A 20651-nucleotide genomic window follows, 5' to 3' on the forward strand; every position below is an offset into this window, starting at 1 on the left:
TTTAAAAACGTGTTCAGGCGCCAGTTCCATTCACATTTCAGTACATCCAATGAGCATTTACACAGCGACCTAATAACTGCTTTTTCACAGAGACAAATTGGATCATTTCTTAAAGTTTTTGCAATAAATTTTTCCCCAAATATTACATGTTCTTCACATGCCACTGGAAGAGCTATAGCACTCAACTTGTTGCTTTTAATCTTGAAAAAGTGATGCTAATTTTACCGTATGACATTAACAACATACATGCGGAACGTGTTGCATCTTCCCAAGTACGTCATCATGAAGAATTCATCTAGGCAAAGCAGTATTTATGCTTCCATTTTATTGTTTTAAGAATTAACTGCCACCTCAGTAGTCTTCAGAGCAATATAATGAAACATACATACATTTAGTTTAGACTTCTGATCATCATAGCTTCAAAGGAGTCCCTGAAATAAGGCTGGGATTCACACGTTTCCTTAAGGAAAGAAATGCTAACAAATTTTGTAATCCTTGTACCTGCCTGCCCTCATTCAAACCATTAACTAACAAATTCAAGTCTAACACCATTCAAAAATTTTGTCCTCTATAAGACATCCACCTGACCTGCTTCCTGCATAATAACATTGACTTATTAACTAACTGAAAATAGGTCTGATTGTAAAGCCTCTAATAATTCTCTTAACAAGTGGAACTTTATGACATTTTTTTTTAATTCACTACATAGTCTAAGTGGTGACTTAACCACATTCAACTCTAAATTTCAATAGAAAGAGAGCTCTTCTGAGAAGCTCTGGAGAATCTGGCTATCTTGTTATTACGTGAGGCAGAGAAAGGCTTGGATTTCCACCAGTTGTTTTTACAGCTCCTAAACAGAGGCATGAAGAGGAACCAGGCTCACACCTGTCCAAGTACCTACAGTACTGCGGCAGAAGCACTCACCACTGCGGCTCACACCCTCACTCCCATGCTTCTAGTAACAAGAACTTCTCACTAGAAAGAGTGCATTAACACTGGACTCTCAAACTGCTAAGGGTGAAAAACCACTCACTTAAAAGAAAAAAATGTATTAATTATTTTTGGCCAAAACAGAAATGGCCATTTGTATTATTTCTAACTTCTGCTCTAAGTTCAGAAACGACTTTGCATCTGGATTATCCAAGGTGAGAATCTGTTTTACCTGTACCTGACAGAATAAAAGGGTAAATTAGCAACAGCTTACCTTTTTGTCAAACTATCTAATAAATGATATCTGCATACTACACATTTCATGTTTTTATTATGCACCATTGGGGGGGGGGACTTCACAGGGGTTGATTCAAAGGATACAGAAGAACATCCTAAGAATGCTGATTTAGACTGAGTTCTGTATAAACCGTAAGTGGTCATCTCTGCCGGACTGCAACAAGCCCCTAGCATGTAAAAGCTGACTCTAAAGGCACCTTAGAAAGCACTGAAAGTCACAATTTAGTAATCATTTTTTTCTTTTCCAATACAAAATTATCTGGTAGTTTTCATCGTTGACTCCATGCTAAAGTGTAAGCAACAGAAGGAATAGAAAACAATAGTTTTTAAACGTCAAGTTAGAATGGGGCGGGGGAAAGAAGCTCATCACACAGCAATGAAACCTGAGCAAATGTAAGTTGGTGATTACCAGAAAAAGTCCTTCATTAATACAGTATTCAAATTCCTCCATGGCAGTCAAACTGCAGATTAAAATCTAATCAAGAGCCCACTTAACACAGGATCAAACTCTACCATGAAATGAGGAACTATATTATAAAGCCTATTTAGTCCTAAATAGTTAGCTTAAGAAAATGAACAGAACACATTTCATCTAAATAATACCATTTAAACAGTTCTACATAAAATAATGTTAGTAGAGATTACTAAGTGTGGTGCATCCTGCGATTCCAGCCATTCAGTAGGAAAGCATCAATGAGGGACGGCGTCCCCCACCAGCATGGTGCCCAGAGACGACTTTGGCCTTATCTTTTCGAGTCACTCGTAATGTCTTCTAGGATGACAGACGCAGCTCAGTACAAAATTCCAATGCATTCTCTCTGGTGCACCCAGGCTGCCTCAAATGGAAAGGCCTCCAAGTGAAGTGCATTATATGTTTAGTATACCTCAAAATTTCAGTGCCTATAATGTGAAATAATTCTTTATCATTTAACAGTCTGCCTTACAGCAATTTTTAATAGGTTTTTACCTTTAAGATTTTATTGTAACTTTGGGAAATTAGTGGTAACACGTGGTTTTTAAAAACAGTATGTGGCTGCACTTAAATTCACATAAAAATAGTATTTTTACAACCATACTGAAATTTAATCCTTTTACACAGGTTAACAAAATGTATCACAAGGAAAACTAAACATTGGGTTTAACAAAAGCAATACTTTTCAAAGTGGAATAATGAAAATTGTTTTCAATTTTTTACAAATCGTCACCTCTGGGTCTACTGCACTCAGGGAACAGAGATGTTAAAATATAACTGTGCTCACCCGAGCCTCATCTCTGTACTATAGTACTTGAAATCAATCCTAAGGTCGAGATTTAAAAGCATTTCAAGAGACCAGACCCTATGTTTTACCGCCACCTCAGTAAGCGGCACTGTTCAGTCCCTACACAATCCAAGCTGAATTACAACATTGACTATACACAAGTTTTTTTTTTTTTTCCTCATCACATCTTCAGTTCACAATACTATTATCATTGGTAATACGGTCTGTATCTTGTCTGATCTGGATGATGTGGTCCAGGAAGTGGGGTTTGAGAAGGCGGACCCTGCATTCGTGGAGGAGGTGGTGGCCCTCTTGGTGCGGGCCATATACCAGGACTCATTCCCCCTGGCTGAGTAAATGGAGGACTCAAAGTTCCTTGATCTTCAGTGAACTGGGGTAAAGAGTTAGGATTATAATGGTGAGGAGGGGGTGCAGTTACAGGTGGGCCACCATGCTGAGGTGGGGGAGGTCCTGGAGGAGGATGGTTCATATAAGGTGGCAATTGGGCAATAATATGTCCCGGGGGAGGGGTGATTGGTGGGGGAGCAGAGGTCATTGGTGGAGGTGGAGCTTGGCTATATACCAAGTGAGGAGTACCTGCGGCCTGGGGAGGATGTGGCATTGGGTGGCTTATAGGTGGTGGAGGAGGTGGGGGTGGTGCATAATGCTGCTGTGGAGGCATGAGATGATGAGGGTGCGACACCACCGGCTGACCCTGGTATTCAGGATGGTGGTGAGCAGGTGCTGGGCCAGGAGGTGGCGGTTCTCTAGCCCCTGAACTGGAGTCATCCTGAATAGGGACCGTTATTAAATTGCTGTGTTTTCTTGTTGAAATACGAAAGGTTTCCTGACTGACCGAGCGAGGTGGAGGAGGAGCCATGGCCAATTCTGCCGGCGGAGCACGGATATCCTCGTGAGGCTGGCTGTAGTGCTCGTGCGGCACGTGCTGCAGGGGCGGCGGGGGCATCAGGATGTGCTGCTTTGGCGGAATGTGGCTCATGTGGTGCTTGTCTGGCGGCATTATAAAGCGCTCAGGGATTTCAGCTGGAGGCGGGGCAATAGGCGGATGAACGGTTTCCAGCGAAGCTCGGGGAACAGGTTTTCCAGCTCTCATGTGGCGATGGTTGATGTGCGCCTGCAAGTCTCTCTGCGACAAGTATGTTCTCTTGCAGCCCTGAACAATGCTACACATGAAGAGAGACCCTCGTGTGCACTGCTCAATTCGCTGCACAGGATCACTACAGCTAAATCAGAAGACGAAAAATTTTGATTTATTAAAACATTTTTTTAATATGCTCATTTTAAACCATGGTACAAGTTCACAATTAAAAGTTATAGGTACTTAAAATGAGACTCCAACTTCCCTCACAGTTTTTGCTCTATTATCTATGGAGTATCAGCATTTCTAACACCTCAGAAATACTAACATGAGAATAAATTTAAAACTATCAGAGTGTTTTAAGAGACCTCATTCTTGCTGAGATTTGGAATTCATCTAATTGTCTCAAACAACTAACCATTACATTCATTTACAAAAAAATCACAGAAAGAAAAAAGGGTCTTGCTGATGACCATGGACTTGGAACTAATATAGCATTACCGAGCAACAGCATGTGTTGCACAAACAATAGTAAGTGGAAGAAGTTAAGTGGAAAATGCCCATAAAAAATGCAGTATAAAGATGACCTGAAGGCTCAAGGGTCATTGATTAATCTCAACTACACAGTCTTCAAAGTTTTTCTGCACTGTCAGACAAATTTACTACTAAAAATTAGTACAGTTCCTGCCTTTTCAGATTGGGATTACTAAAATTAATAACATTTTCTTAATGACTCAGACTCAAAATTCAAATTAGTTTCCATTTACTTTATTCTTGCCTTTAGTTTTCTTGACATCATGTGAAGAGGACTGAGGTGGAAATCCCAAGCTCTGGGATGTACCACAATTTATCCACTCTCACTTTTTTTTTACTATTTCACCTTAAGAATATTCTTAACATAAAATTAAACAGGGAGGGCCCGGCGGCGTGGTCTAGCGGCTAAAGTCCTCGCCTTGAATGCCCCGGGATCCCATATGGGCGCCGGTTCTAATCCTGGCAGCTCCACTTCCCATCCAGCTCCCTGCTTGTGGCCTGGGAAAGCAGTTGAGGACGGCCCAATACTTTGGGACACTGCACCCGCGTGGGAGACCCGGAAGAGGTTCCAGGTTCCCGGCATCGGATCGGCGCGCACCGGCCCGTTGCGGCTCACTTGGGGAGTGAATCATCGGATGGAAGATCTTCCTCTCTGTCTCTCCTCCTCTGTGTATATCTGGCTGTAATAAAATGAATAAATCTTTAAAAAAAAAAAAAAATTAAACAGGGAAAGTCTTTAATCATCAGTTAAGCCCTACATATGTACAGATAAAAGTTATTATTATTAAATATGTCAGTTGATCAAACCATTAACTGAGTCATTTGATCATTATAAGTCATTTACTCTTACATTAAATGTTCTGTATTCTTGATTCTGAGTTGGTTATAAATCTGGCGCTTGTTTCTAGTATGCCTCCTCCCTTCAAGACAGCCCCAGATGGACCTAGTTTTTCATTATTTGTTTGAGTCTATGTCATGATGGTACTATAAGACATACTCGACACAGAACTGGATCTTACACCTACAATTGCTTACTACGTGCCTAGAAAGCTAAGATAGATACACAGACACCCCTAAAACTAGCCTGAGAAGTAGGGACATTAGCAGCCATACTCGACTAAGAAACAGCCTGTGTCACTCAGCTAACAGACAGCTGAAGACCCTTGGATTTCAATTCTGGAGTACTTGTTCCAAATCCACACCATACTACCTCTCTAATATTCCATGAAGAAAATTTTAAATAACCCTTTCTGATTGATACTACTACTCAAAATTCTACATGGCAGATTCATCATTTTCCCCAATAGGAACAGACAGCAGTTACCTCCTCATGACTACACACTGGACCTGATTTTCCACACAGTTTATGAATCATTCCACTACAACCTAAACTGTTTAAACAAGATGAGGGCAGGTGTCTGGACTAGCATGGCAATGCCCTTGCCTGTACTGGAGGGCCCGGGGTTGGGTGCTGGCTCTACTCCCAGGTTCCCCCTGATGGGCAGCAGGGGATAACTGATGTTGTTGGGTCCGTGTCATCCACACGGGAGACTTCCAGTCAGCTCTAGCCTGCCCCAGCCTTGGCTGTTATAAGCCATTTTGAAAGTGAACTAGTGGGGCTTGGCAGCGCAGCCTAGCAGCTAAGGTCCTCGCCTTGATCCCATATGGCTGCTGGTTCTAATCCCGGCAGCTCCACTTCCTCTCTATCTCTCCTCCTCTCAGTATATCTGACTTTGTAATAAAAATAAAATAAATCTTTAAAAAAAAAAAAAAAAAAAGAAAGTGAACTAGTGGATGCAAGTGTTCTCTTAGAAAAAAGAGAGAAAGGAAAAATATTTCATAAATTAATAATAAAAATGATGATCTTCTTACCCTGGACACATCTTATCTCCCTTTTTCTCATGTAAAATAGCACAGTCATAGCAAAAAACATGCTTGCATGGAATCTGTAAACAAAGACATTATAATTAGGCATACTAGAATAACCTAAATATTTCCATAAAAACATCAGTAAGTATAATAACCTACAGCTGGAAGGCACTTCAGCACTTTTTAAATGAACACTTATTAACTCTTCATTATACAAAAGCAAGTGAACCTTTGGCCCTTTTCCTAATAAGTTAACGCATGGACGTTTGTTTTTAAGAGATAAAAATCCTGTAAATCTTACTCATGACCTTTGTAAGTTAAATACTTCTAACAACACTGCAATTATATTTCACCTCATCTTGTTTCTCTTGAAACTTATAAAGAGGTAAAAATAACAAGTATGTACTATATTTAACTAGCTTTCTTCCTGGTAGTCTTACATGAATAAACTCATAAAAAAGTTCTAACAGTAAATCAGAACACCAGTAAAATGCTGCTGGAATCACATTTTAAAATTTACAGTCCAATACTGTTACTTTGGTATGATTGCAGCAAAGCCACAGTGAATCAACCATGCTCTCCATTTACAGACATGAAAATAATAGAGAATTCCGTCTTTCTTTCAAACACAAATGCAAAGCTATCTTATTCCAAGACAGAACATGTTAAAGTTACCATAAAATTACAGTTAGGGTCATAAAATTTTTTTCAGTAATTACAATTCAAATTTCAGAAATTACAAGTATTATCTACTCAAGTTTGTATTTAAAAGGTAACCTTCAGTCTCTGACAGTGTCCATACCTACATTGTCAGGAAACACTTCAATAACAACATGATGGACTTGTGGGGAAGTCAATGGGGGGGAGAAGGGGAGAGTCCTGGGGAACGGCACAGGCAACCCCAGGGCCTTTGGAACTATATCATAAAACAGAACAAAACATGTTTAAATGTGAAAAAAAGAGTAACCTTCAGAAATGAGTAAATGATGTTATTCTAGTCTGTTAAGAACATGGTGTTTCCAAGAATTTGGTCTGGGTTCACCTCAGACAAAGTTTCTTTGGGGATCTCCCCAATTGAACTGCCGAACTCAAAACCCTAACCATGGAGAGAAGTGCAGGTTCCATGATCTGCCATGGAGTGCAAGTGCCAGAGCCAAGCCTCCTCAGAGGCTCAGACGGAGCGGTGGAGAGCATAACCAGCTGCACATGGAGGATACGGCAGTGTATTGGAACCTGCAGAGGACACCTGGCACCACAACAGAGGACAGAACAAATCAATCAACTACCCAAGCCACACGGCAGTGAAACACTGGGCAAACGAAGACTCCAAGGTGGACTATGTCAATCAGTGGATTCTGCAGCAACTTCATTGTGCTGGAATGGCAAGATTGCAGTAATTCAGAACTGCTGAACTATCAAAAACACTCGAACAAGACCCTCAGAGCATTCCCCACATTGGGGACCTGGGATGGGTGAGAGGCTGGGTGGGGCTTTTCCCTTTATCTCCCCCTTTGCCCCAGATTCAGAAAAAAAAATGTGAAAATAGTCTTACCCACTTTCCTGTAGCCCTTGAACCTTTGTGCCCTAATTAATTATGTAAGGATCGTCAAAAATTAAAAAAGGGTGTTTCCTTAAAAACCCACAGTAAGTATAAACTAATTGGTATCAAACAGACCAAATTTCCCAATTCTCTTAGCTAGTTCACATTTGTTCATATTTATTTGAACTAAAATGTCACAAACTAAGTTTTTAAATAATGATTATCTACTCAGCAAATTTCAAGATCCTACCTGGACACAAATGTATACATTTACAAACCACATTTGAACAGGCTTACCATCCGGCCGTAGATTTTAATAGGTAATCCACACTTGTCGCAGAAGTGAACTGGTGTATCATCCTTTTCACCCAAGATGTTTATCTGTTAAAATGATATAATTAAAATTTTCTTAATCCTAAAAATTATATGGATAATATAATTCCAAAAAGCCTATCTATAGTAAATAGCTGGTATTTTATAAAAGATGCTGAAACAATTAGAGACCAAAGGGGTGGTACTGCACGCTAATCTTCTGCCTATGACACTAGCATACCAAATGGGTGCTAGAACTAATCCCGGCTGCTCCACTTTCAATAAGCTCCCTGCCAACGACCTGGGAAAGCCACGGAGGATGGCCTACACTCACATGGGAGTGTAGCTCCTGGCCCCGAGTTTTGGACAGGCCTAACTCTGGCCATTGTAGCCATTTTGATCTCTCTCTCTTTCTCTCTCTTTTTCAAATAAAATAAATACATCGTTCAAAGAAAACTTCAGAGGCTTCCTGGTATAACACCCACATATACATCATCATTTGCTGTGCCTTAGTTCATGTTTTTCAATAGCTAATGGTTATCAATCACATTTGACTTTACTGAAAATTATTGCAAATTATTTTTGGAAACACAACAAGGCATTCATTAAACAAATGACTTGTGTGTATTCAAAGTTGTAACATTAGGAAAATCCTGTAACAGAAAACCTTACGTATTCTACGTTGCTCTAAGAAACACTTCAAGTATTTAATACCTATTTTAACGCATTCATTTTAAGTCTTACCTGAAAGTCCCAAAAAAGGTGTCCAGGAAATCTTCGCTGATTTCCAAACAGTTCACCCCCTTTACAGTCATAGCGTTCTTCTTCGTTATAATCAAATCCTTCTGAGAAAAGAGAAGAGTTTTTAATTTTTTAAATCTTAAATTTCATCTGGGAAATGTACATACATAACAAAATAGGCTTTTTCACTGGCAAGCACACCCAATGACTTTCAAAGCTCTGCTATGAACGAGATAATCAAGACTAGCTTGAAATAGCAGTAAGAAGTAAACTTGGTGATTCTCTGGTCCAACTCTACTGAGAACACTACAACACAGAGATCTATAATAAGGCCACCTAGAAGGTCAGGGGAGGTTCAGAAACAAGCTCAGCCCTCAACTCGCATCAACTCTCCAGACCAGCTCTAGCACGAAACGTCATGACCACCACCACCATTTGCTGCACACATTTTTACTGTACACTGGCCATTACTTATTCTAATCCAGCTACAGAAGCAATATGCTGCAAGACACTGATTTTACTGCAAAAAGGAAAACAATAAAATCAAAGAATTCTGCAGACTTTGTTTCATAGTAAATTATAAACCACACTTTCTCTTCTTCAGCTCTAATCTGAGCTGATTCAGGAATCAATACATTCATTCTTCATCCTTTCTCTTCTTTCCTGATTAATCCCCAAATAACAGGAGCCATATGAAACTTACAACTATCCCATCCTATACTGCACATATCATTATCAATAAACTTAAGGCAGGCTGCAGATCAAGTAGGCTCAATTTCTCTGGTCTGATTAAAATGCTGATGGCAACTCTCTCATTTTAAACAAAAGAACAGAGAATCAGTGAACAGTCTGATGGGAATTCTAGATAGAATCCAATTACCTAAAGTAAAGCTGAGAAGACCAATAGATCTCTCCAAGGTACCAGGCTTCTCAGGGCTCTTTTGGCCCTAGAACTGTAACAGAGTAGCCAAAGCATACAGGGTCAACTTTACCCTCCTGGCTAAATTACAGCACCTGTGCAGACAGACACACACACCACATACAAATGGTGAAGCAAGAACATTCTGAAGTTGATAAGAGATACTCCAACAAACGGCAATTAAGCAACTCCAATATAAATGTACAGTTAAAGTAAAGGTGGGCTTACAATCTACACTGGACACCTGCTACTCCTTACGTGACCCGTCCATTCCTTATGAAAGGTGGTGTCATGCACAATTCAAACTAAGAAAAACAACCAATTTTTCAAATCCAGAAAACTACTGAGATCAACAGCCAAGGAAATTAATAGTGTATTATCATTTTTCAGAGTAGTTCAAGTTGTATTCTTATCATTATGTTTCACACTCAGATACACTGGTACCCAAAACTCCATATTTAATTAATGCCTAGGGAAAAACATAATTTCCTTTTGTTTTAAATCAGCTAATTCTAAAGTTTTCAATAATCATCTTAACAACTGTTCCCTCTAAAAAGGGTTATGGGCTTGAGAACAGGAGGAAATGGAGGAAGGAGAAGTGAGAAATTTTTTTTTTTTTTTAAGATTATCTATTTTTATTGGAAAGTCAGATACACAGAGAGGAGGAGAGACATAGAGGAAGATTTCCCGTCCACTGATTCACTTCCCAAGTGGCCTCCACAGCTGGAGCTGAGCCAATCCGAAGCCTGGAGCCTCTTCCAGGTCTCCCACGTAGGTGCAGGGTCCCAAGGCTTTGGGCTGTCCTCTGCTGCTTTCCCAGGGCACAAGCCGGGAGCTGGATGGGAAGCAGGGTCGCCAGAATTAGAAACGGCACACATATAGGATCTTGGCGCGTGCAAGGCGAGGACTTTAGCCACTAGGCTACCATGCTGGGCCCACTATCTGGCGTTTTACTATCTGGCCTTGGGACCTTGCATCCATGTGGGAGATTCAGAGGAGGCTGTGGGCTCCTGCCTTCAGATCAGTGCAACTCCAGCCGTTGCAGCCACTTGGGGAGTGCATCAATGGATGGAAGACCTTCCTCTCTGTCTCTCCTCCTCTTTGTATATCTCACTTTCCAATACAAATAAGATAAATCTTTAAAAAAAAAAAAAGCCAGATAGTAAATCCTCCCGGGCTTCATGAGTCACATGGTGCTTAGCACAATTACTCAGCTCTAGCAACACTGTATGAAAGCAGACATACAAAATACTACAATAAACAGGCAAGGCTGAATAGCAATAAGGCTAAGTGAAACAGGACCAGATGTGGCCCACAGATCCTAGTTTGCTGACCTGTACTGACTGATAAGATAGGAAAACTGGCTCATGCACATGGAGTAAGGGAAGGCCATTCTAAAACCATCATAAAGCCAGGAGGTAACAAGGACTGGGCATCTGATGCATAGACTATTGAAATTCTCTACAACAAAAACTTCACAGACAAAATTCAAAAGATAAATGGGGAGCATCAGCTTTATAAAGAACTCAAAAAATCTGAAGAAACAGCCAAACACAAAACTGGGGAGAGGACACTGGGGTGTGTATTTAAGTCCCAACTCCTCCACTTCTGATCTACCTTCCTTCCAAAGCATCTGGGTAAGCAGATGATGTCCCCAGTTGTGTGGGTCTCTGCCATCCACTTGGGAGACTGCTGAACACTTCCGGGGGGTGAACCAGCAGACATAACGTATCTCTATCACTCTGTCATTCAAATAAGTGTTTGTTTTTTTAATAAACATCAAAATGTGTACAAAATGCAGAATTCTACAAAGTATACATGAACAAAGATATCTGCTCTAACACTGTTATAATAAAACTCAAAACTATTTATAGTTTACTCATAATGAAATACATAAACCTATTTTTGCAAATGAGGTACACCAATACATGCCTAAAGAACCTCAAATGCATACTAGTTTTTAAAAAGCAGTTATACACAAAACATTTTAAAAGGCATTTAAGTCTTTTTTTTTTTTAAAGGCACTTACATGTGCAGGCTGGACAGCAGTAATCCCCCCACACATCCTTCTCCCAGGCAAACTCTAGATCTGGAGATGGAATTGGGCCTACTAGGGAAACTGTGCACCTCTCTGTGGGGCTGCTGTTTCCTCCATGAAGCTTGAGTGCCAGGACTGGGGACAAGCCAGGCTGGACAGGACAACAGCACACACACGTGTGCTGAGTGTGGGAATGGGTCAGGCTGACCTAAGCTGCAGCACCCGTGCGTGTGTAACCCATGGATGGGATGTAGGACAAGCCAGATTAGACTGTTGTACATGCTGGCACCCTCAGAAACTGAGGCTCGGACAGAGTTGATAGGAATTACTGGGGTCACCACTGCTAGGCTACAATTCCTGCTAGCGTGCATAAGGGCTGAGTGTGTGGCAGGGAGGGTTGGGCTAGGCCACAGCACCTGTTGGTTTGCATGGAAGATGGCGCTGGAGACAACTACATTCATGGGTATGTGCATAGTTTGATGCGGCTGAGAGACTGAGCCAGACCCTGCACTAGCCGGCACACACCAAAATACAGGTCTGGGGTCACCCCCAGCATGGGTTCTTGGGGGACTCTGTTGGACTCAAACTCTGGCCAGAGAGAAAAATCGTAACATATGTGGTCCAACCTTTAAAGGCATGTGTCGGGACTGGGCCTCCTCAGTCATTGCTGCCTGTGCAGTGGACAGCATGTACAGATGCACATGCCGGATATAACAGCCAGCTCACCTAGGCCAGCAGAGTACGTCGAGTCCCTTGCCAGAGGATGGAAAGCAGAACAGGCTAGACAGCACTCCTGGCCAAGTTTTGCACCATGTTCCTGGGACTGTGGATGCACTATGGCAGACTTTGTCAACCAATAGACCTTAGAAAGATTTCCTCAACCCTGGAGCAATGAAACCAACCACATCTCAGAACTATCAAAACAATTCAAGTGACACCCTCGGGAACATTTTTTCCCACCTTGGGTCACTAAGATACATCAAATGACTGTTTCCTTTCTCCCCACAAGATACAGAAAAAAAAAAAAAACAACTGGAAACATGTCTTCCATTCATCTTCCTCCACTCCTCAACCCAACCCATCCTATTCAGTGGCCCACATGCGCATCCATCCTTCTCAACTATGTAAACATTACAAATAAAATTTTTTAAAAAGGGGGAGCAATTATACAGAGCCAATCTTCTGTATAAACAGTCTTTAAAAAGAATCTCTTTGAAAGGCAGAGTTAAACAAGGAGAGATATAACATCAATGATTCACTTCCCAAAAGGCTGCCATAGGAAGCCTAAACTCCACTTTGGTCTCCAGCACGGGTGCCAAGAGCCCTGGCGTGGCCAGCTTCCACTGTTCTCTCAGGCGCATCATCAGGGAGCTGGACTGCAAGTGGAGCAGCCAGGACCTGCAATGCCAGTCCCTAAAAAAGCCTAGCAGAAATTACTTTGGAAGACGTGGATTGTGAGAAGAGAAAGGCACTGAACTTCCCGTGTCAACGCTTTCTCCAGTACTGTTTAGATCGAAAAGGAGGGAGGGGGCAATGCTATTGTTACCAACAAAAGAAACCAAACCAAAGTATCTGAAGGGAAGGAAAAAAAAAGCAAAATGTGCCAAAATAAGAAGTGAACAAAAAGGGAACGAGTAATAAGGTTCTTAAAAGAAGAGATAGTTATGTTAGGCAGACAGAATAACATGGACCTCCTGGTGCAAGCAGATAAATCCGAAAGGCGGCCTGATGTAATTACCTTCCTCGCCAGCAGCAGCCTTGGCGGGCATCCTGTTGATGGTCCTCTGAGTGCGAGGGGCAGGCTTGGCTTTGTTGGCCTGTTTGGAGATGAGCTTTATAGGAATTCGTCTGCGAACGTCAAGACCACCCAGTGATCCAGAACTGTTAGTGCCTTGTAACTCATTGTCTGTTAGAAGAGGGGGAAAAAATCATAATTTCATTTTGTTTTTGTTTTTTAAGACTATTCTGCCATGGGTATCAATACAACATATCCAACAGTATCAAAGATTAGAAAACTGGGTTATGATTTTTACATATTGTATTGGTGTAAGTTTAACCACTCATTTTTTCTATTTTGGAGAAACCCTTAACACTGTACCTTTAACCCTTTTTGATACAGAAACCCCTTAAAATATAATAAGTGACACAACCTAAAAACAATAAAATTTCTGTAGAATTTGAGAAGAATTACAGACACATAAAACCCTTAATAAATCTAACGCAAGAACCTCTGTCTTTAAGTTAGCGTCTAAAAGAGAAAGAGAAAATTATCAAAACTACCCTTACTTCTACATCTGATGCCAAGCATGTAACGCAAGTACTCAATAAATTTGAAAAACTGAACTTGTTGTCAGGATAACTGAGCGCAAGGGAAACACAAACTAACGCTGGCGAAAGCAAAATTAACCAATGAATCAGAAAATGTAAGTACATTTTAAGGAAGGTGATTAGTTCCTAAAATGTAAAACAGCTTTTCTGAAAAGCATGTAGGAGTATGGCAATAATTATCATACCATTTAGTAGCACAAACAAGTGTTAATTATCTGTGTTGTAACATTTCTAGGGCTACTTATGTGACTCAGTTACTCTGGGCACTGAATGGGAAACCCTTGCTCAGGAGGATGCAGGGGTTCCACACTTGAACTGGGTCCAAGTAAGTAACTGACTTTTCCGATTCTGAGTCTCTGCTTGTACATCACCTATGAAACCAACACTCAAGTTCTCCGATGGGAGAACAACTGTATACAACTGACTCCATCACAAGCCTATCGGCTGCTCTTTCTCCAAGCACAGAAAGATACGACAAAGAAGATAAACACTGTCTCTCCAACACCAGAAAGTTTCTTGATGGTTTTGCCTTTGGGAATGATGCAAATAGCCACCCCCATGACTTTGGAGTCCTTCTCACAGCAGTCTGGACACGATCTGGAAGAGCCTGCAGTTTCCCTCAGCGTTCTGCCATGTGCCCCACAGAGTGCAATTCACACATTTCACAGTGAATGACAACATTCTGGGTTTGTTTCCATTACGAATCAGAACATACAACACAATTCCCTTTTCAATACAGTAATGGAATGCAAAGCCCATAACCATAAAAAGTCTTTGAACATTATGCAGAAAGTTAAAACTAAGAGTAACTGGCCATTCAAGGCGAGGCCATTTTAAAAAAGCATACTACTTTAACATTATATGATTTTTCTAAAAAATTTCAGGGCTTTGTTTTGAAGGAGCTATGAATATTTCAAAGTTTGTGTAAATCTAACAAAGTATTAATTCAAGAAATGAATCAATTATTAATTGGGAGTCTCTTGGAAAAATTTTCACAGCAAGTTTATTAGAAAACATTTCTTCCGGGCACAGCACAGTAGCCTAGTGGCTTAGGTGCTCGCCTTGCATTCTCTGGGACCCCATGTGGGTGCCAGCTTGTGTCCTGGGGGCCCACTTCCCTTCCAGCTCCCTGCTTGTGGCCTGGGAAGGCAGTCAAGGATGGCCCAAAGCCTTGGGACCCTGCACCTGCATGGGAGACCTGGAGGAAGCTCCTGGCTGTGGATCGGCACAGCCACTGTGGCCGCTTGGGGAGTGAATCGGCAGATGGCAGATCTTTCTCTCAGCCTCTTTCTCTCTGTATATCTGGATTTCCAATAAAAATGAAAATAAAAAAACTGCCGACATTTAAAAAAAGAAGAAGAAAAAAAAAGAAAACCTTCAATTTCCATTTGAGCTTTTCAGCATTATCCTTAAAGGGGCCATTTCTGCATAATATGCAAATGTTTCATCAGTCTTCCCAAAGGCAAAGCCTTTTGAGCTGCTTATTCTGCTGGAAGTCTTCAATCATCTAGCTAACAGGCACTTCTCTCGCCAAAAGCACACACGCAGGTGTGTGAATGTGTGTGCGTGTGTCAATCACAGGTCTCAGGAAAAGTTTCACTTTTTTCTAGGCCTGTAACTTCACCTCAAACAACCTGAATCTAGATTCTGATAGGTAACAACAAGGATATTGGCTCATGAACAAATACATATTTAAAAAAAAAAAAAGAAGAAGGAAGGAAGGAAGAAGCTGGGGGGAAATCTGAAAGAGAATTGGGCGGCCAGTTGTTCAGCTTTATTTTCATTGTGAGATGACATTACCTCCTCAGGCAACCTCAGAAACTGGACTCAGAACTCTTATTTGATATACCCACCCATGCAACAATTTTCTAAACTAGCAGCCTGTGCTGTGGTGGGGACTTGACTCCCAGCTCCCAGAGGAGGAATATTCTAGCTAAACTTCCATGTTTGCTACTCTACTATCAAGTTTCAACTCCACGACGTTTCCAAACGCTGGGGTTCCGTACAGCCTGATTCTCCTCTGGGCTTCCACCCGGGGTCTCCGTGGAGGGCTTTCACCCACGCTAGCGCCGGCAGGCATCAGCGAGAGGGCACTGATTCTCAAAGATCTGCTTCTGCTGGCCAGCTTCCCTTTGAACAACTAACTTTCCCCTCCCTAAGCCTCACACACAGCTCACACTTGGCAATTCAAAATCAAACTTTTGCGCCCAGATTCCTGTGTCCCTGCCTCAAAAAGAGAAGAAAAAAAAAGAAAGAAAGAAAGAAAAGAAAATCTCAACTCTAACACTATTTATTACCAAGCTACTGAGGCCAGAAGATGTCACTTCCCTTTGCTGCCAGATCCCAAACAACGTGTCCGCACAAGCTGAAGTTCCACCATAAAGCTATCCCACCTACCTGTTCCTCTTCCTTTTCACTACACGAAGCCACCTTCACTAAACCAATCCTCCTCCAGGTTTATTTCATCATCTCCTAAACGTTCTATTTCCTATTCTAGCTTTTTCCCCTTACACTGTTCTCCATGGGAGCGAGGGGCGATTACAGTTGTGGAGCATGTCCTATTCGATGGCTTCACATTCGCTTAAACTGCAGGGTTTTTGAAACAGCTTGTAAAATCCGGAAGCACGTTGCCCCCGCCTGCCTTCTGCGGCTCCTCTTAGGGCTCCTCTCTCCCCCTCCTGCTCCCTGGGCAATGCAGAGGCCCTCTCCGCTGCAGAGGCTCTGCCTCCACGGCTGGCTTCCTCTCACTCCCCAGGCCTCGGACGTCAATGTCCCTCTTCCAGAAACACCAGGTCTGAGGGAAAACTTCCTACGAGTCTCTCGGTAGCAGCTGGTTATCTACTTGAAAGCATGCCTAAGGTGTGTAAACATTTAGTTCTGTTTCCTAAATCACTTGTCTACCTTCCCCACAAGGACCGGGCCCTCTTAGGGACCACTGCACCTGCAGGCCTGCAGGTACCAGGAAGTGTTGGATATAAACAAACGCGCGCGCGAGAGAAGACACTCCGGTAGATTAACTTGCTGAAAGCGGACGTCCAATCAACGCGTGAAAACGAGGAAACGCCTTCCCCACCCAGCCCGTACCCCCTGCCCCGCTACTGGTGCTCGGGCCGGTGTGGGGACGCAGCACTTTTGAGACGACAAAGGCGCTCACATTCACTCTCCGAAAGCGGAAGCCGAGACACACACACACACACACACCCATAACAAAGGGTGGAGCCACTCCGACTTGGGAGAAAGGGATGAGGGCGCCTTAGTTTTCAGACCTCCCCTTTGGATAAGCTCAGGATGAGCAGGGAGGAGGACCACGGCCGTGGGACGCCGGGCACGTTCAAGGGCTCAGGTCTGCACGCTGCTCTCCGATTTAGGATTCCGAGAACTCTGCTGCGGCTCCCCTTTCCAGGGAACGTCCCGAGGTCCCCCAAGGAGCGCACACGGACAATAACCGGCATCGGAGGCGACCGCCGGCAGCATCCGCCCCCAGCCTGCCAGTCCCACTCCCAACGCCCGGGCTGGGAGCTCCTAACCGCCACAGTGCCCTGCCACCCGCACCCTGTCCCCGAGGGCCGCAGCACGCCGGGCCGAGCCCCCGCAGCTGCGGGCCGGCTCCGGGGACGCGGGTACCACCCGGGGAAGCACAGGCCGGGCGGCAGCAGCGGCAGCAACAGCAGCAGGCCCCCGCCGGGCCCGGGAAGGGGGCCTCTGGGCGGACTTGTTTCTCACCGCCACCTTTCACAGTGCTGAGGGGCGAGAGGAATCCCACCTCCCCTTATGGCCTGCCGGGAGAACCGTCCCCAAGCCGGCCCAGGGGGCATCAAACAGGGACCCCCGGTGCCTCCGCCTCCTTACCACTGTGATCCATGATTCGGCTCGCGGGGCACAGTGGGAGCGGAAGTCGGCCGCGCCGGAGTCGCAGCGAGCGCGTGCGCACTGCCTTCCGGGAAAAGCCCCGTAGGGGCGGAAGTGCGGCCAGGTGAGACCCTCCCGCCTCACGCCTCGTCAGCTGTGGCCGCGGCCAGTCCTTGTCCGGCCTGCACTACCGCATTCCGGTGAGCAGTGGCCGGAGCGGGCATAGCCTGGGTGCCGACGGGCCTCCCACAGAAAGCAGGCTGTAAGGGTGGAAAGGACACCGGCTGGGACGAGAGGGTGCCGGGGAAGAGAACGATAACGGAGGGAAGGAGTGTGTGAGCTCGCGGCAGGTAAGGCGACAGCGGCGGCCCCGCCCCCTGGCGGAGCGTAGCCTTCTGGGACTTGTAGTGCGGAGCGGACCTGGAGCCGGCTCACTGCGCAGGCTCGGCCGTTGGGCTTGGCCCCACCCCGGCGGGCAGGGGAACGGTTGGTTTGGAATCCGCCCCCCACCGCACCCCTCATCCCCGGGGTCCTCGGCGCACAGGAGTCCCGCAGCTGGTGTCCTTCTGGAGGCGTCCTCGGCTGGGAGACTGTGCTCAGGGAGGACACCCGCCAGGCAGAGGGAGACGGGAGGACGGGGCAGTGCGCATTGTCTACATGTTGTGTTTGGTCGTGCCCGGATACCCAGAACCGTGGCGCACGCACTTGGTTATCCTGTCCCCCTCCCACCCAGCCGATCCCCCACTACGTCTGAAGTTTGCAACTCAGAGAGTCGGACTAGTAGTGTTACCTACGCCTGGGACTGCACGCTCTCCGAGGAGGGCCGGGGACGGGGTGACCGGGCGCGTGCCGCCTCTTAAAGGGGCACCTTTGGGGCGGTGCAGAGTGGCGCTGTAGGAAGCAGGGGGTGAGGGGTGAAGGGAGCGCTCCCAGCTAAGGTTCTACAGGGAAGGCCTCCACAGCTAGGAAGGGAGAGAGAGGTCGCCCCACAGGCAGGTACCTAGTTCCAGTTCCTGGTCCCAGGGGTCTGTGCTGGCCGCTTTCATCTTCTTCAGCGCCAGACGAAAGCGTGCCCAGGGTCTCGAGGCGTGTGGACGTCCACCCCGCGGCCTCCACCTGGCCCACTCGGCTCATCGGGGTCCGCACTCCTTCCTGCAACCCCTCTTTTTCCACCTGATGCGCTCAAGTGAGCGGAGAAAGGAGCACAATTAGTGCCAAACACAAGCTTGGGAGCCGAGGGATTTGGGTTCTATTCTGGTCGTCCCTCGGTGACGACATCCTTTACCTTGGCGTTGTTCACACTTTGAGTGCCAGGGGCCTCGGCTCCGGTACCTGCGGGGGAGCAGTGTGGGGCCGCGGGCTGCGGCTGTGTGGTTTGTACAGTAACAGCTGCAAAGAGTGCGATCAGGACTGAGTGCCATTTTACTGAGACCTTGTAAAAAGCCCACATCTTCAGCTTCATAAATGAATGATTAGATGTATTCATAAGTAGGGACATTTACTAATCACGTGACACTGCCTTTTGTTAACATGTCCTGGTAGGTTTTAAAAAGGCTTTCCCTTGCTGGGATTAAGGGAAACTAAAGTCCCATACCTCCCTATGTATGCTCTTACAGGTAGGCAGGTGTTTTTTGTTTGTTTGTTTTCCAGTTTGGCGTTCTAAAAGAAAGTAGGTTTCACCAAAGAGGTGTTGCTTTTTGTTTTGGGGTTTTTTTTACCCTATCCCAGTTCACCTAGCAGTTAAACTTGAGGTTGGTAACAAGGAAGCAAGGACCCGTGTAAATCACCACTTCCTCAAGGTAGGCATTTACATGTGGGTAGCAGAATGTTGAACTTGTAACTGGTCTTGGAGAACCATCCTGCTGTCATAAGGGGGAATGGTGGGAAAGGAGGGAATCCCTATACCTACAAAACTGTGTAATGGAAATAATAAAAATAATGTTAAAAAAAAAAAACTGGTGACTGGTGTTGTGGCTCAACAGGCTAATCCTCTGCCTGCAAGTACCAGCATCCCGTTGTGGGCACTGGTTCCGTCCAGCTTCCTGCTTATGGCCTGGGAAGGCAGCAGAGGATGGGCCAAGTGCTTGGGACCCTACACCCGTGTGGAGGCTCTGGCTTCAGATTGACTCAGCTCTAGCTATTGTGGCCATTTGGGGAGTGAGCCAGCAGGTGTAAGATCTTTCTTTGTCTCTCTTTCTCTGTAAATCTGCCTTTCAAGTAAAAATAAATCTTTAAAAAAGAAATGGGAGCGAGCAGCTTATGAGTCTAAAGTAAAAATATGTAGAAAAAATTTAAAAGACCAGTAATTCTAAGAACACTGTAAAAGACCCATATAATCGTGTCTTGAGCGTTGAGAAGGAATACAGTGCTGCCGTACCATCTGAGAAAGTGCTGAGCAGGGGGTGAGAGGACGGGGTCGGCCTTCTGGAGCGATAGAAGCTGCACCTTGATGAACAGGTGGGGCTTAGGAGGTGAGCAGTGACGGGTGCACTGCACGGAGCAGGGCCGAGAAGCAAGAGGTGGGAGAGCTGTGGTCTGCTGGAAGGCGAGGATCGGTCTGACTTCTGTCAATCCAGTTGTGGAAACCCCAGAAAATGAAGTACAGTTGCAGAGGACCTTTAAAAAGTAACATTTTGCAGCCGTGGTTAAGAAGTGTACAGTTGGGCCCGGCGGCATGGCCTAGCGGCTAAAGTCCTCGCCTTGAAAGCCCCGGGATCCCATATGGGCGCCGGTTCTAATCCCGGCAGCTCCACTTCCCATCCAGCTCCCTGCTTGTGGCCTGGGAAAGCAGGAGAGGACGGCCCAAAGCTTTGGGACCCTGCACCCGCGTGGGAGACCCGGAAGAGGTTCCAGGTTCCCGGCTTCGGATCGGCGCGCATCGGCCCGTTGCGGCTCACTTGGGGAGTGAATCATCGGATGGAAGATCTTCCTCTCTG

At 44.9% G+C, this 20651-nt stretch overlaps 1 protein-coding gene across 5 annotated transcripts; it reads right to left on the minus strand.

Annotated features, from left to right (window-relative positions):
• Positions 1–2286: 2286 nt before the first annotated feature.
• CBLL1 (Cbl proto-oncogene like 1) lies at positions 2287–18944 on the minus strand. 5 transcript variants are annotated; one of them, XM_058655051.1, is made up of 6 exons: positions 18716–18944; positions 13277–13444; positions 8585–8682; positions 7826–7909; positions 5992–6065; positions 2287–3730 (listed from the first exon to the last, which is right to left on the minus strand). In XM_058655051.1, the coding sequence occupies exons 1-6, from the start codon at positions 18759–18761 to the stop codon at positions 2695–2697; spliced, it is 1506 nt and encodes a 501-aa protein (XP_058511034.1). In that variant the 5' UTR covers positions 18762–18944; the 3' UTR covers positions 2287–2694. The 5 variants fall into 5 exon arrangements, with proteins under 5 accessions (XP_058511034.1, XP_058511033.1, XP_004598645.2 ...); XM_058655050.1 differs by having other exon boundaries at positions 8585–8685; positions 18716–18942; XM_004598588.4 differs by lacking the exon at positions 18716–18944 and adding an exon at positions 17716–18025.
• Positions 18945–20651: the final 1707 nt, after the last annotated feature.

The sequence above is a fragment of the Ochotona princeps genome, chromosome 25 (genome assembly GCF_030435755.1).
Source record: "Ochotona princeps isolate mOchPri1 chromosome 25, mOchPri1.hap1, whole genome shotgun sequence".
In the NCBI taxonomy this organism is placed as follows: domain Eukaryota; kingdom Metazoa; phylum Chordata; class Mammalia; order Lagomorpha; family Ochotonidae; genus Ochotona; species Ochotona princeps.